This window comes from Lipophrys pholis (genome assembly GCF_963383615.2).
Source record: "Lipophrys pholis genome assembly, chromosome: 11".
Lineage (NCBI taxonomy): Eukaryota > Metazoa > Chordata > Actinopteri > Blenniiformes > Blenniidae > Lipophrys > Lipophrys pholis.
The window spans coordinates 4,493,512-4,509,152 of record NC_137631.1 but is presented as its reverse complement, the minus strand read 5'-3'; the positions used below and the strand labels follow the sequence as shown (position 1 = coordinate 4,509,152).

The following is a 15,641-nucleotide window of genomic DNA, read 5'->3' as shown; positions in this document are numbered from 1 at the left end:
CATCGGAGGCGCTGGGAGGCAGGAGAAGACCGGCGGATACACCAGGGCACGACGGCGGAGGAGAGACAGGGAGAAAAGAGCAGAGCGATACACCGTGCTTGGAGGCTCCGAGCGGAGTGTGAGCGGGGCCGCAGCTGGAGAGGCGGAGGAGGAGGGACCGGGAGCGGGGAGGGCCAGTGGGCGTGGACCCGCCTACCGGCGCACCAGCTCGGACAAGTCAAGCTGCGAGGAGCCGCTGCGCTCCCAACCGGAGGACGGTGACTGACCGCAGCATGTGTCCGCTCCTTGACACCGGAGCTCCAACGTGTGGCACGCGACGCCCTCAAACAGGCCGAATTAAAGAAGCACTTAGATTCTTTAATTATTTCATTTAATTCTTTAATTAATTCTTTAATTCATCCCCCTGGTTCGTTCTGGAATCTAAAATCCTGACAAAGATCAAATGGTTTTGATGTTTTTGACGTGATTGTGATTTTTTATTACGTTTTTCTTGAATTTCTGTAACAATTAATTCGGTATTTACCCTTTGTTTTATTTTTCCAGAATCCAGTCAATACAATAGACAGAATTGTATTTATTTATTTATTTATTTTGGGCGGGGGGAGGGGGGGGGGGGGGGGGGGGGGGGTCATAAAAATTACAAACCGGGCAATGTCACATCCTACATATCCAACATGTTAAAAACGTCTCACAAATGAGTGAAACACCAGTCATACTCACCGATATTTAAAATCCCTTCAGAATGCCTGCTGTGAGGTGATTGACAGTAGGGTGACACAGGTGGAGCACAGTGTGTGGTGGGTTACCTGATGCAGACAGTCTGTTACAGCACATCATCACACTGAGCATCTTTTTCAGAAGCTCTGAAACCTGAAGACAGAAAAGCGAATAATTTCGGAGCAGAAGCTCTACTGGTTAATCTGACGGCAGTGTGGCTTACAGCTGAAATCTCAGTTTATCCCATAGATGCAGGGAGGATGCGGGCCCTCTGGCTCCCAGATGTGGCACAGAGGATTAGGCCATCCTGATCCGGCCTGGTCATCCAGAACAGGGTCATTAAGTCTCTATTTAGGTCAGATGTTGCACAATCAACAGCAGCTGCTTGCATTCAGGACTCATGTTGACTTGTGTGATTTTTTTTTTTCTTTTCTGCCCTATACGAGAACATTTCCATGCTGGCAACTTGTTCAAAGCTTAAAGCATCTCAGACACGAATAAAATCCAGTTTGTTTAGACAAATAAGGTCTTAAGGTCATGACCATGTGACTTGAGTCCTGCTGCGACACTGATGTGTTGAATTGATCCGTTAGAAACTCACTCAGGACTCAAAATGAGACCCGATGAGACCTGACTGTTTTTGCTTCGATCCCACGTGTGAATGTGCGTTTCCAGACAGAGAAAGATGAAACTCATTTGTTGTAACGTGTAGACTTTCAGATGTTGGTTCCTGAGGCTCAGGCAGAAGACACAAATGGGTTTCCTCCGGGTACTCTTCCTCCCACAGTCCAACTCATGCATGTGAGGTGAGTCGGTGACCCTAAATTGTCCTTAGGAGTGAATGTGTGAGTAGTTGGCTGTCTGTGTTTGTCCTGTCGGGGACTAGAGACCTTTCCAGACTCCTACCCTCAGACGTAGTACTTTAGGATTGGCTCAAGCACCCCGTGACCTGAGCAGAATTAAATGGTATAGAAGATGATTGGATGGGTGAATGACACAATTATTGTTCCTGCCAATATATCTTTTTACTAAAGAAAATTACAAAAATAGTATAACTTCGCTGCAGTTGTGGGTTAGCTGTTGCAATGTTAAGGTTCAATGATGATATTCTGTGGGTTCCTATTCTTTTGTGTTATTTGAATGTACCGTTAGAATGGGTTGGCCCATGATTGGCTGAGAGTGGAGAAGGGGGCGGGTCAGGTGTGCGAGAGTGAGGAGATTGTGTGTGCGTGTGTATGTATGTGTGTGTGCACATACCCGGTTGGTGAATGAATATGAGGGCAGCCCGGTTAATCTATGTCTGCTAAAACTTGAAAGTATTGGCGAGGTTATGGCCTACAGTAAGTAACCACAGAGGAACTCGTCCATCTTTCTAACGTCCTAAGATATCTTTTTACCAAGGAAATTTAAAAAAAATAGTAACTTCAATGTGATTACTGGTTTGGAAATAGTAACGCGTTAGATTACTCGTTGCCGGAAAATAGTGGTCATATTAGAGTACTGGCATCACTGGTGACGACACACAGGAAATGTCCAACACATACCACCGCCACCAGGTGAGGACAATCACACACAAAGCCACAGGTGAGACACATCAGGGCAGGAAGCAGCCATCAGACACGATGGGGGGAAGACAAAAGAGCCTGAAACCATAGACGGACCCAAGTCACGTCTACACGATAACGTTTCAAGTAAGAATGCAGAGTTTTTGCGCTTTTGTTTAAAAAAAAAAAATTGTGTTATTACAGCAGCTGTCAATTATAAAAACCACCAAGTCCTGGGAGAGTATGGACTGGGAGTCATGACACTGGAGGTAAACATTGTTCTTATTGTCTAGCTACTTGCACATAGTGTCCATGAAGTGATCCTGGTCAGGCTTAATAGCTGGGTCAGCTTCTGTAGGGATTGCACCAGGGACCTTGCAGGGACAATAAAACAAAGCAAAAACTATTTAGCGGAAGAACTGAAGTTGTTCAAAAATAAAAATGTTTTCCAAGAAATTTCACAAACCTTGAAAATATCATGGAGTTGCGTGCGCAAAGAGGTTTAAATGAATATGTGAGTTCTGTCTGAATTGTATTACTGACCATATCATCGTCTTCATCGCCTTGAAACAGTGGCCTTCCTGTGAGCATTTCTACTGCGACACATCCTTTTAAAAAGGTACAGTGAACACATGAGTTGGAGATAGTCTTTTTATGAACAACACCTGCATATGGCCTACCCAGTGATGTAATTTTGGAGCTTCTGAATGAGCTCATGGCAGGTTTAGTTTATTTTGTATTTATTTTTTGGTCATACTAATTTTATTTATTATTATTAGGGACCGAGCAGGAAAGGCCAGGACCCTATTGTATTTCGTCCGTTTCTTATTATTGTTTTTTCTTTATCTTTGTTTTCTGCGTCAGTCTTGAGCCCAAAGTTGACCCACTGAACACGCTCAAAAACCCACCACATTTGGCATGCTCATCAAGACGGTTGAAAACAGTCAGGCAATGTAAAAAGTAACCCCCAGAGTGCCAAAAATTTTCTCTCTAGCGCCACCTAGAAACATTACAACGGCTACCTAAAAACACTAAAATGGCGAGCACGGCCCATAGGAATGTTGTAGAGAGATCAACCAAAACTAAATTGTTTGTCTCATCAAGACCTACACACCCCTGACCTAAATCCAACAGGAAGTAAATTTGCCTTTCAAAATAAGGTTTGCAAATGCTATCTCCCCTGAGGGCGAATATCGCATCAGCTTCAAAATACTATTAAATGACAGAGGAGACTCTCCTTCTCAATAATCTCAATCACTTTTTTTGTTAGTCGAGCGCTTTTGTATTTATTATCCTTCAAAGTTCCAAACGCCGAATCCCGCCGCCTCCCTCCTTTAATTCAAATACATGGGAAAACCAAAATGTGTCCTCAAAAACTGCGGTGACAGAACACCCCGGACAAGTGGCGACTGTGGCTAAACCGTGACTCTGAGCAACAAAACGAGCAGATCAGAAGCACGACAAGAACCTGCCGAACAAGACGACATAACTCATGTGGGGAAAATTCCATAAAACATGACCTTTTTGATGAGAGAGAACAATGCTGTCATTTGTTTTCACCCGCGATTTCAAACATTTATCATCGAGTCAGACAGAGCAAAATTGTGCGTCTGCGTCAAACAGCGCCTCCTAGTGTCCAAAGTTTACGTCTGACTGCTTCGAAACCAACACAGGCTGAAAGACAACAAATTTTCCTCTCGAGAAATGATAACTCTCTATTGACCAGCCGCCACTGCTGAAAGCTGTGATTGGTTGTTCGAGAAAGGAAGACAGAAAGAAGCCTCTGTGCTCCGAGTAATGAACGGAGAGTAAAATGAACCAATCAAATATCTTGGGCTGTATTAAAAATGTCTAATCATAAAAACTATTTGATGTCATGACGATGAAACTCAGAAAACTTAAATTTGTTCACAGCTTAGAAACAATTGATCTTACCTCGTAAACATACTGATTATTATATTGATTTGATTATTGTTATTCTTACCACTTAATGTATTTGATACTAATGGTGGACGCGGATGCAGCGTCACCCAATTCCTGTGATTTATGACCAATGTGGGGCTGTGAAAGAACCATAACAGTCAGACTGGTCACTCTGCTGACGGAGGGTTGGGACAGACCTGTCATCATCGCTACACTGCTGCAGCTTACCTGTAATGAGGTATCACAGCGTTGTGATCACCTTCATCTCGGGTGTTAGTGCGTTGCTTTGCTGTGGGAGAAATAAGCTCATCCCTGATGATGTCGACCACAAACATTAATCCTGCACGATCGAGTCGGTACCGTGTCATTAAATCGTTGTCGTTAAACAGATGGAGAAAATCTTTCTTTTCTCTTTGTCGTTCCGTCATCTTGTCTGTTTAAGAAACTCTTAAGGCCAATTCGTCCTCCATAAGAACAAGAGAAAGTTCGGCAGTGCGGGGTCCTGCCGAACAAAATGACGTCATTTCCTTCGGCCAGCTCCCTCTGGCCCAAGAAATTTGTTTTGGCTGTGCCAACCGTCCTGGCTAAACTGTGCAGGTGCCGCACTGCCGAAACTCTTTTATTACTGAAACAGTTCAAAGAAATGTATTTCTGAAAGCATTGGAGGCGAGAAAAAGCTTTTTCTTGTTCTTATCGGTTCAAAAAGGGGGTATGAAGGAGCCTTTAGACTTCTTCAAAGTCTTCCTCACTCCTCTTAGTGGTTTTCCACCTTAGGAGCTCTCTTAGGGCTTAAGATGCTTTGTGAATTACTTTTATCTAAGAAGGGAAAATTCTAAGAAAAATGATCAAATTCGAGGAATTGTACGGGTTTTTTTTTAAGAGTGACGTCACTAAGAACTACTTTTAGCCTTCGGATGTTTTGTGAATACGGGCAGAGGTACGGAAAACTGGGACAGAACATGAGGGGGGGAAATAAGTGATTGAGGTAAATTGGTGATTGATAAGATTGTGACGCAGGCCAGATGCTTTCTTCTGTCAGCAGAGATATTGGCATATGGATTTGACCAAGAGAGGTTTTTGATCAAGCTGTAAAGTTTTAGACCCATTGCAGAATGTAGAGCAGAGTTACACATCACTTCCCGTTTCATGGCGAACCATCAGTTTCATCAGGCTGCCATGGCCATGACCTTTGCCGAAGAATGTTGATACCCTTTTCATCAAGGACTGTTGTGTATACCTGAAAAATTTCAGGTCTCTTGGATTCACCCTGTAGGAAGAGTTGAACACCAGGATGTCATGGTTAACGCCAGTTGGTTTAGAGTTTGTGTGTTGGTGACATTTTAGTGTGTCCTGATGTGTTTCATCTCTCCCCATCTCAAGTATGAAATCACAAAGTTTAGGGCCATGGTATGTGAAAATCTAATTTCTTAAACTTCCTCTTACCAATAGGTGGTGCTATGTCTGGGAATGGACATTGGCATATGGTTGTGTTCAGGACAGTGATGACTCGTGAAGTTTCCTCACTTTGACAGGAATAAAGAAATCAAGAAATGGCAGCCATAAATAATTTACAATGTTATCTAAAATTCCCACCCAGAACAGAAATGTTCTAAGTGGTGAAAATCTGTAGTTTTGATGTAACCTTTAAAAGCCTAAAAAATGTAATCCTGATCAAGAACCCAGATCCGATCTTCTCCAAACTATAATGGACTCATCTTGCTAACAGACATACAGACACACCAGTGATTTTATTACATCCTTGGCAGACGTAATAACTAAATGTAAATCCCAACAGTGACAAAACTGAACTGAACTACTGAGAAAGAAGGATTGTACTGATTTAAAATAAGCACCTCATTGACTCGAGTGTGTAATAAATATTGAGCCTTTTATTTGAGATCATCTGTCCGTTCAGGATAAATATAATCAGACTCCTCATTTTTGATGTGTTAGTAATAATTCTCTCCCACCAACCAACTTTAAAAAAAAAAAAAAAAGAAGACTGTCCCATAGAGCCTGTGCATGTGTCCGTCATGGCTTCCAGTGAATGTGAGGAATGTTGTGTGTTCCGGGACTTCCAGACACTTTAATGTGCTTCTTCAGGTTCCAGCAGCCGTCTCACTGTGGAAGAAGTCGTAGATCTGCCTGGCACTAGCTTGGCCCACGACAGGCTCCAGCTGTTCCGGGGTGGCGTTGCAGATCTCATGGATGCTGGGGAACTTCTGCAGCAGGGCCAGAGCTTTGACCTGGCCCACCCCGGGAACCTGCCGGACCACAGCCAGGACCATGGGGTCCAGCATCTGACAGGAAGTCCTCCTCCTGAACGGGTTGTCGCGCCCTTCTGTGTAAATCTTGGGACACACACGCAGGCACGCACGCACGCACGCACACACACACGATCAAAATCTCATGATGTGCAGCTTCAATGAACCTCACAGCTGCTTCCGGAAGCGGCCAAACAATCCTCAGAGGACCTGAGAAAGACCTTGATAAAAATATAAATTTTGAAGTATTTAATAAACAATGACTTTAATTTTGAAGGAGTTTGGGGCTTTTATTTTGAAAGCCAGCTAAGCCACAGCCTGGCTAACACCTAAATATCAATTTTGAAAGTTTTAACTGTCATTTTCAATTAACAAGGACTTTTATTTTGGTCCCGTTATAACTGCAGGAGCCGACAGCCCTGTGATGAGTTCAGGTGCATCACGTAACCCCGAGCACGCTCCCTGCTTCATGCTAACGTTCTTCAGGCTCACACTGTAACGAGGCTACGCGCTAAACAGGATTACAAAATGACTGATAGTCATTAGCGAGCATGGAACGGCGTGCGCAGCACACAGCAGTGCTAAAGTTTTTAGTTTTTTTTCCCTGGCAAGACTCTGGAGAGCTGAACGTTGTTGTTCTAGAGTATGAATCGGTCTTAAAGCAGCGACCCTCCGTTCTCTGTGACAAAGCTTGGAAAACGTTCTCACTGTGAACAGCAGCGTTCAGCTCCAGCTGAATCTCCTCTCCTGCGACAGAGGAACGTCTGCACCTCGTCAGCACACCTGGGCGCTGTGTAGCGTCAACGTTTCAATAAACCCTGTTAACTAAACAACCAGTGAGCGCAAAGCAGAGTGTGTAAACAACAACAGGAGGCTTTATAAGGCCCGTGAGCTTTTTGAATATTGCTACTTGTCGAGTGACGTAAATCACTGACCAATCAGCAAACGGCTGCAGTTTGCGCCTCAAAATGGGAACCGTTCCGTAGTGCTGGGTACCCCAACGGAAGAGTGACAGCATATCGGAACCCTTTGGGTGCCGCTCTTTCGGTACAAGCTACAACTTGTTTAGTGGGGATGCACGAAAACCCGAACCGAACCGGCAAATTGTGGCAGTGGAAATGAGGATTTGCTCATCGTGTCCATCCTCCACACGGATCAGTGAGCATGAGTTCTGCTTTACTGCAAAGTTTTCTGAGAAATTTGCACTTTATTAATTTTTGTTTTATTACAAAATGGTTTGAATATTGTTGCACTGATTTGAGTAGCAAGTCTTTCTGGAGACTTCAATGGAGTGAAATATTTTTGTTGAACTTGTAAATAGTTGTTTATGGTAATGTCACAGCTAAATTCATATAATGTGTCTGTGTAAAGAAGGAATTGCAAAAAAATTATGAAACCAATTCATTTTACTAAATGAAAGTGAAATAAATTACTTATTAATTTAAAAAGGCTGATGTTAAAGAACTAAAAGCCAACATTCCACAGTCGAAAGGAGCTTAAAAAGAGATTGATATGAGATAATTCATGAAATTGGCGCCGTCTGTTGACAGGTCAGGATTTGTTCTGTTGTAAGATGGACGAGCCGTCCCACCTCGATCTAAAGAAAAGACACGAGGCAGGATATGACCTCTGATTACTCTACAGGTTTTACTGCACTCGGCGGTGTGGTGAGCCCAAACTTTCAAACATTTCACACTTAAGTCTTCGAACACAAGTTTTTTTGTTTTGGTCCACATTCACACACACAATATATACCGCTGAGCCTAAATGTTCCATATTTATTGGATTTCAGTGTTTGTCGAGGCTTGAGAAGTCATTTTATTTATTGTTTTGAGTGTATGGTTTTATATTTCAGTGGCAGGGTCGAGGTTAATGTTTTTGGTTGTGACTGTTATTCAAGTGCAGTTTTTACGAACACCTTAAATGACTATTGTTTGTGAGTGAAGAGAATATTTCTGAGTTTGTGAATCTAAAATCCAGGTCATCATGGTGATTTTCAATAGATAACCTCTAGAGGCGGCATCTATTTCTATTGGCCAAATATAAGTCGGTCATAATCATATTTACAGTGGTAAACCATTTTTGTTAAATCTATTTTGTTGTTACTTAAGCCAACATGCGTTCCAATATTTGTACTGCTCTGAGGCCCCGTTTACACGACAACGAATTCGAGTGTATCCGCAAAACTTTCTTCACTTTTGGGGGGTCCGTTTACGCGGCACCAGTTTGCGGATGCACTGTATCTGCAAAGTTTTTAATCCGGCTTCCAAGGTGGAAAGATTCTTTCAGGGCGCTAATCCCTCCTGCAGAGACTGATGGAGGCTACAGAGCCTGTTACTGCGCATGCACATCTCTTCCCCCTCCCTCCTGCTCATCCAGTTGTAAACAAACATGGCGGTCGCGTAGTGTTACGACCCGCGGACTATATTCTAGTTTTATAGTCCAGATCAGTAGTTTAATAGTTGAGACTCACCCCTGATAGCATCTGATGCATCATCAGTCCATGCGGATGTCGGGTTCTCTCCATTTTCTTCACGTTTATAGTGTGTTATTCTCTGCACACACTTCTGTGTAGTTTCATCAAATCAAGCAACAGCGCCCTCCAGTGGCATGGCATACTAACTACATCGTTCTCTTTGTCCGCTGCTGCAGTGTAAACGCCCCCACTTTTTTTTTGCAGATTAGGTGTTGTCACGTGAAACGTTGTGGTGTAAACAGGGCCTGTGTCTCTTTCAAACACTCATGGAGCTCCAGCAGTCGAACCTACCGGTCCATTCACACACCTGACTTCAGAGCGTTGTTCCTCAAACCTTCTAATGAGACAATCTGTTACATTCCCAGACTTTTTCTTTGCTCTGTGTCCCTTTTATAGTTAAGTGTGATCATTTTGCTCTTTGTAACGATCCCTGATATGAAGGGAATGACTTTTTACGTCCAGATGGCAGAATTCTCTCTCTTCTGAGATCCATTTTTCACCAGACTGCACCGTGTTTGTTTCAACCAACAGTGTTTCAGTTTGTGGACTTTATTTTTCTTTTGAGTTTTCTTTGCTTTTTGTGGTTCTGCCGTTTGTTCATTCTTAATGTTGATGATCAATTAGTTAGTTAGTTTTGCGCTCAGCTACATACTGAATTAACTGCACTCATTGGGAGGCTTTTGATTTCACACCAAGTCAATCCAACGGGCACTGATCATTTCATTGTTAATATAGTGCAGGGACAAACTCTTACTTACAAGGTCCCCCTTGTAAACGAGATGTTGCTTCTCAAGGTGGCTTTCCTCTCAATAAATTCAAATCTCTTTTGAAGCTATAAGCCGGGGTCAAACTGAGTAAAATCACATTAAAAGTACAAGTGCCTGCAGAAGTGTAGAGTATTTGTGCAGTTCCTTCTTTGTTACCATTTGAGCGACGAGCTGCGACGCCTCCGTCTGCCCGCCCACCGTTAACAGAGGCAGTCCCAGATCAAACACCACAGTCTTCTGCACGGCGGAGAAGTACTGCTCACTCAGCCGGGTTTTCTCCACCAGGACCAGCTCCTGGAAACTGCTGCTGGCCTAAAAAACACAGAAACACTCAGCGTCTGTCATGTGGCGATGTTGTTGCATGACAGCGCACAAATCTAAAAGCACCAAAGGTTTTTTTTTTCTTGACAAAAAAAATCTGTAAAGAGTGATATAGAGATGTCAGGGAATCAAGTATTATTGCTGATTAATTACCTTTCAGATTTATTTGTTCTGCACTTTACCCTGAGTTGTGGTGTCAGCTTTTGTTCAAAAAGATCCCCGTTTCCCTAGAAAGATCCCAGTTTTCAGGACAAAGGGGGGCGAGTAAGCGTGCTATGGAGTAAACCTGCATTGCAAACATTTCCAGGAAATCTCACAAAAAAGTAATAAACTCACACCAACTGGAGTAAATCATTGCTTTTTCTATTTTATTGAAGTTGAGGTTAACATTGTTATTGATATTATACCCGCCGTACCGCGTTCTCTACACCGGGGCGCAGCACTCCCAGTGTTCAGACAACATGGCTGCAGCCAACATGGCAACCTGCTGTTACTTCTCATGAGGCTCCTGTCAGAGATGTCATTGTGGTTCCTGTGTGGAAACCTGGTCACTTCCTGCTCTCTGTAAGTAATGATGCTCCCTGTGACATCTCTACTGCCAATTTGAGAAAAAATATTGAGATAATATTTTGGCGCCATATTGCCCAGCATGTGCAAAAACCACAAATTGGAGAAAAGTTGCATTTTCCCTATCCAGGTGGAGACAACATGAAGAGTTGCCCTCTGGAATACCTTTATTGTCCAAATTGTACAACTCACTTTTCACAAATCTGCACATAATTATTTTACGACACGAGTTGGGAAAACTGGTTCCAACATGCAAGAAAGAAAATCGTAAAGCTTTCAAACTTACATTTCTGAAGCGGACCAGCTTCCTCCTGTAGCTGTTGGCGGCGATCACGTCACACTCGGACACATAGAGGATTTTACTCTTGTTGGGGAGATGGAAATCTGCCACGCCGAGTTCCTTCTCAAAGAGGATTTTCACTCCTCTGCCTGCAGCACAGGATTCAGTCAGGACAGGAGCAGAACCCCTCATCTTAAAGGAAACCTGCACTATAACATTCAGTCCATGATGGAAATGTGTGTGTGTGGCAGGACAGCATTGGGTACAAAGGCAGCCCTTTTCCAGTCATCTGTCGCCATTGTTTTTATTATTGCGATAAAATATGGTTCACAATAAATGCCAACACTTAAGTAGTTTATGTAAATTATGGAGCACATTAAGATCATGGTTTGCCCTGTGATGCACTGGCGACCAGTCCAGGGTGTATTCTGCCATCGCCCAAAGTAAACTGGAATCGGCTGCAGTGCGCCGCGACCATGAACAAGATAAGCTGGATGGATGGATTAAAATCAATTGTTTGTGCATCTTATTGCAATTTTGTGAGCTATATTTGTACATAAAGCGAATTAATTTCTATAGCAGCATTCAGACACAATTCGCATCTTTACAAGGTAATACATTAAAGCAAAGATTAAGAAAGCCATTATATAAAACTTATAAGTAAAATCTACAGTTTAATGGAAAGCCTGGGTTAATAACAGTGTTTTAAGTCCTGATTTAACAGAAGTGAGAGTGTCAGCAGTCCTCTGGTGTTCCGGTAGTTTGTTCCACAGGTGAAGAGAACAGGAACTCAAAGCTGCTTCAAAAGAAATAAATATAAAATACAAACTCCAGGAAAATCCCTGAGGCAGCACTCTGCCACAAAACGTCTGTGCTGTGATAAAGTTAGATTCATTGATCACAGTGCTGCCCGTTTATATTGTCTGGTGAATTAATATTGTATAATCTCATGAAGTTATGTACCAAAACAGTTTTCTGCCAGCATTCCTTCCTGACTTTTACTGCAGCAACAGTGTTGTTTTTGGTCTGGATGATGTGTTTGAATTCTTCATATTTTTGAAGAATAGCTGTCTGCTCCTCCATTCGGTAATCCGCACATGCGCGTGATTGGTCAAAAGCTGCAAACTGCGCTCCGTCTACGTGCACGCGCGCCGATCCCGATGTGAAACGCCTGGGTTGAATTAGCTCGTTAACCAGCTTCGTTGTAACACTGGACTGTCAAAACTCCGAAACACCGCAGACATTCACTTAAACCGAAATAAACAAGGGCCACATTGTAAAAGATGTGTCCGTAAAATACATAGAGCAACAGTAATGAGTTAAAAAATAAATAAATAAACTCGTATCGTTACCTTTGAGGTTCTGAACAAGTGTCGAATTTCTCCATTTCTCACAGCAGATAACGTGTCCGTACGGAGGCACCGCGTTCACGGGAGGAGGCGCTCCGGGCTCCATGCCCCGCTTCTCACGGGCTCAGCCCGCTTGCAGGGGAGGTTTAATGTCTTTAATCACAGAGACAAGGCGTCAGTTTCCATTTAAGTTTGTCTTTCCCTCCAGAGCATCCGCTTTTTCCGGGCTTCTCGCGATATGACGCCCCCTGGTGGACAGGAGGAATACAGCGCCTCATGAAGACCTTTAAAAATCTGACTTAAAAAAACAAACTGTTTCGTTCATGAACCATGAGCCATTGAAGTATATTTTTAGCCAGACGTACTGAAATGAAGGATAAATAAAGTCATTAATCATCTTTGTACATCCTGATGCGACAGCTAGTCTATGGGTGACCCCCTATATGGAACCAGATGTCCTGACATCCTCCAGCCTGTAAGCGCCAAATACGTAAATTACATTTCATGCCATGTTTGTGATGACCGAGGAGTGTACATAAGAACGCATGAGCCTTTACTCGGGGAGAAAGCATTGGCAGACTCCCCGGGTTGAAGCTTCACCCGTGATGCTGATATTACCAAATTGACATTAAATCCTTTTATTCAAGCAAGAAGTATCAGCAAAGTTCCTTTTTTCATCCTCTTCTCCTCCACCTGATTTCACAACAATTTTGCACTTTTCTTTTGAGGTTTCTATCAAAGCATTCTAAAATGCAGTGAAAGATGAATTTATGTGCTGTTTGAAAATATACCTGATATACCTTTTGTTTTCCCTAAACTCAGACTTTGATGTATGACAAACTCAGGATTTCTTCTCTTGACCAGTGGAAATGTGGGTTGAAAGGTACATTTTTTCTGATAAAGTGAGGTGGTATTTCTGATTGGGACATTCTTGTCCAGCATACAGGACTCAGTTTTATTATTTTCCCCACCAGTGGCGGCTGGTCAATAGAGGGCGGTCAGTCTCTGATTATTAACTCTGTCACGTCTCTTCTAATTTACCTTTTGAAAGGAGAAATTTGGCTGAAAAGCTGCAGGTCAGGTTCAACTTTCTCCATCATAGTTATTTTTCAATGCACACAAACAGAAATTTTCAAAATTCTGAAAATGTTTCCAGGTTTGTTAAAGTTTAGAAATGTTTAGATATGCTCATATTTATTAATGACTGAAAATCTAAGGGCTTAAAAAAGCAGTTTAATTTGCACTTGGTCTTTTTTGAGGTTTCTATCAAAGCATTCTAAAATGCAGTGAAAGATGAATTGATGTGTTGTTTGAAAATATACCTGATATACCTTTTGTTTTCCCTAAAATCAGAGTATCTATCATTTCAAGTAAACCAGCCCCAAAACACATTCATTTTCTAAGACAATCTGCTTGTGGTTGTTTACAAGTATGTAAATAAAAAGAGTAACCCTAACCCTGAACTGTTTCAGTCTTAAAAGAGAACATTTGTGTCTGAGCCGTGATGTTGCTCTGGTTTTAACTGCATGAGCAGGTCCTGGTTTTAGGCACAATTAAAAGACCGGCGCCGGAGGACCTCATCAGGGCCTGTGAGGGTCGATATGGTAAAAGTAGGCCAGATAAATAGGAGGGTGCAAAACCGTTAACACACTTAAAAAGTAATAAAAGAACATTTACACCTCCCGCTGCCTCAGCAGAGCTACGAACATTATCAAGGACAGCTCCCACCCTGGCTGTGACCTGTTTGACCTGCTGCCCTCTGGAAGGCGCTACAGGGTCATGAGATCAAAAACAAACAGATTCAAAAACAGTTTTTTCCCCAAAGCCATAACCACTGTGAACTCTCGTATGCACTGACTTTACAGACTACCCCATAATGTGCAATATAATTTTTATAGTTTTTTATTTATTTCCTGTAAATACACTGTGTACTGTTCACAGGACTGGACCGTGCACCTTACCCTCTACACCCCCCACCCTCCTTCTCGCACTATATTCTGCTCTTTTTAACCGCTGCAATGTCACTGGAGTTGTTTTTAATCTCACTGTACCTAGTACAAGTGACAATAAAAGGCATTCTATTCTATTCTATTCTATTCTATTCTATTCTATTCTATTCTATTCTTAAAATCGATCCTGAAGCGAACGGGGAGCCAATGCAGCGATTTTACAACAGGCGTGATGTGGGCCTGCCCTCTGGTCCTCCTCAGCACTCGTGCAGCAGAGTTTTGTAAAAGTTGGAGAGTTGACAAGGTTTTTCTGGGACGACCAGCGAGCAGGGCTTTACAATAGTCCAGCCTACAGGTGATAAAAGCATCAGCACCTCAGCGCTTGCCTGAGAGAGAAGTGGGCGGACTCTGCCGATGTTCTTCAGGTGATAAAAAACAGTCTTTGTCACATTTTTGATGTGTGAGATAAAATGAAGCTCAGAGTCAAAAGTCACGCCCATGTTTGTTACGGATGGGGAAGGGTTAAAATCTGACAGTTTTGGTAAAAGTTTCTCTCTCTGGCGTTCAGGACCTAGAACTGCTGCCATCCAAGACTTAATATCTAAAATGCAGTTAAGAAGGGCATCAATTGGCCTTGTGTCCTCAGGAGACACTGCCACATACAGCTGTGAGTCATCAGCATAGCTATGGAAGCTGATGCCATGTCTCCTGATGACGTCCCCTAGTGGCAGCATGTAAAGATTAAAAAGGATTGGGCCTAAAATCGATCCTAGGGGGAACCCCACAGCTGACTTCATGGGTTCTTGAGGAACGTGTATCCATACTTACAAAGAAGCATCGATCTGTGAGATAAGAACTGAACCACTTAAAAAGATTACCAGAGACGCCGGCCAGATTCCTGAGTCTATCTGATAAAATGACATCAACAATGGTGTCAAAAGCAGTGCAAAGATCCAATAAAATAAAGACTGTGAGCTGTTGGGAGTCTTGATTGCACCTGATGTCATTTAAAATCTTTAAAAGTGCTGTCTCTGTGCTGTGGTTCTTCCTAAAACCAGACTGATGCGTCTCTAAAATGTTATTTGTAAGTAAAACATTTTGCTTAAAACCGGTAAGTTGGATACAGGACGGTAGTTATTAAGAACCTTGGGGTCTAAACTGCTCTTCATAAGGGGCCTCACCACGGCCATTTTAAAGGTGCTGGGGAAAACCCCCGTTGTTCCTCAAAGAACCCATAAAATGATTTAAAAAGTGTTGAGGAATTGGATCTAAAAGGCAGGTTGTTGGGTTAACTTGGGAGAAAACTCCACCAAGTGTCCTTGCATCAACCAGGGCAAAACAGTCCAGTGATTCCTCAGTTTATGTTTGAGTTTCTTCGGGAGAGCAGGGAAAAGAGGAGGATATCTTTTTTTTTTTTTTTGTTTTGAGAGGGCGGGATGAGTCAGTTTGATCCACACTCCAAACCAGTAGGTGGCGGTAAGGCA

At 42.7% G+C, this 15,641-nt stretch overlaps 1 protein-coding gene across 1 annotated transcript; it reads right to left on the bottom strand.

Moving 5' to 3' along the window:
- Nucleotides 1-5,915: 5,915 nt before the first annotated feature.
- Nucleotides 5,916-12,423, bottom strand: faap24 (FA core complex associated protein 24). The gene is made up of 4 exons (XM_080475775.1): nt 12,212-12,423; nt 10,866-11,008; nt 9,848-10,003; nt 5,916-6,535 (listed from the first exon to the last, which is right to left on the bottom strand). Exons 1-4 carry the CDS (start codon nt 12,312-12,314, stop codon nt 6,284-6,286), a joined length of 654 nt encoding a protein of 217 aa, XP_080331901.1. The 5' UTR covers nt 12,315-12,423; the 3' UTR covers nt 5,916-6,283.
- Between the last annotated feature and the right edge of the window lie 3,218 nt (nt 12,424-15,641).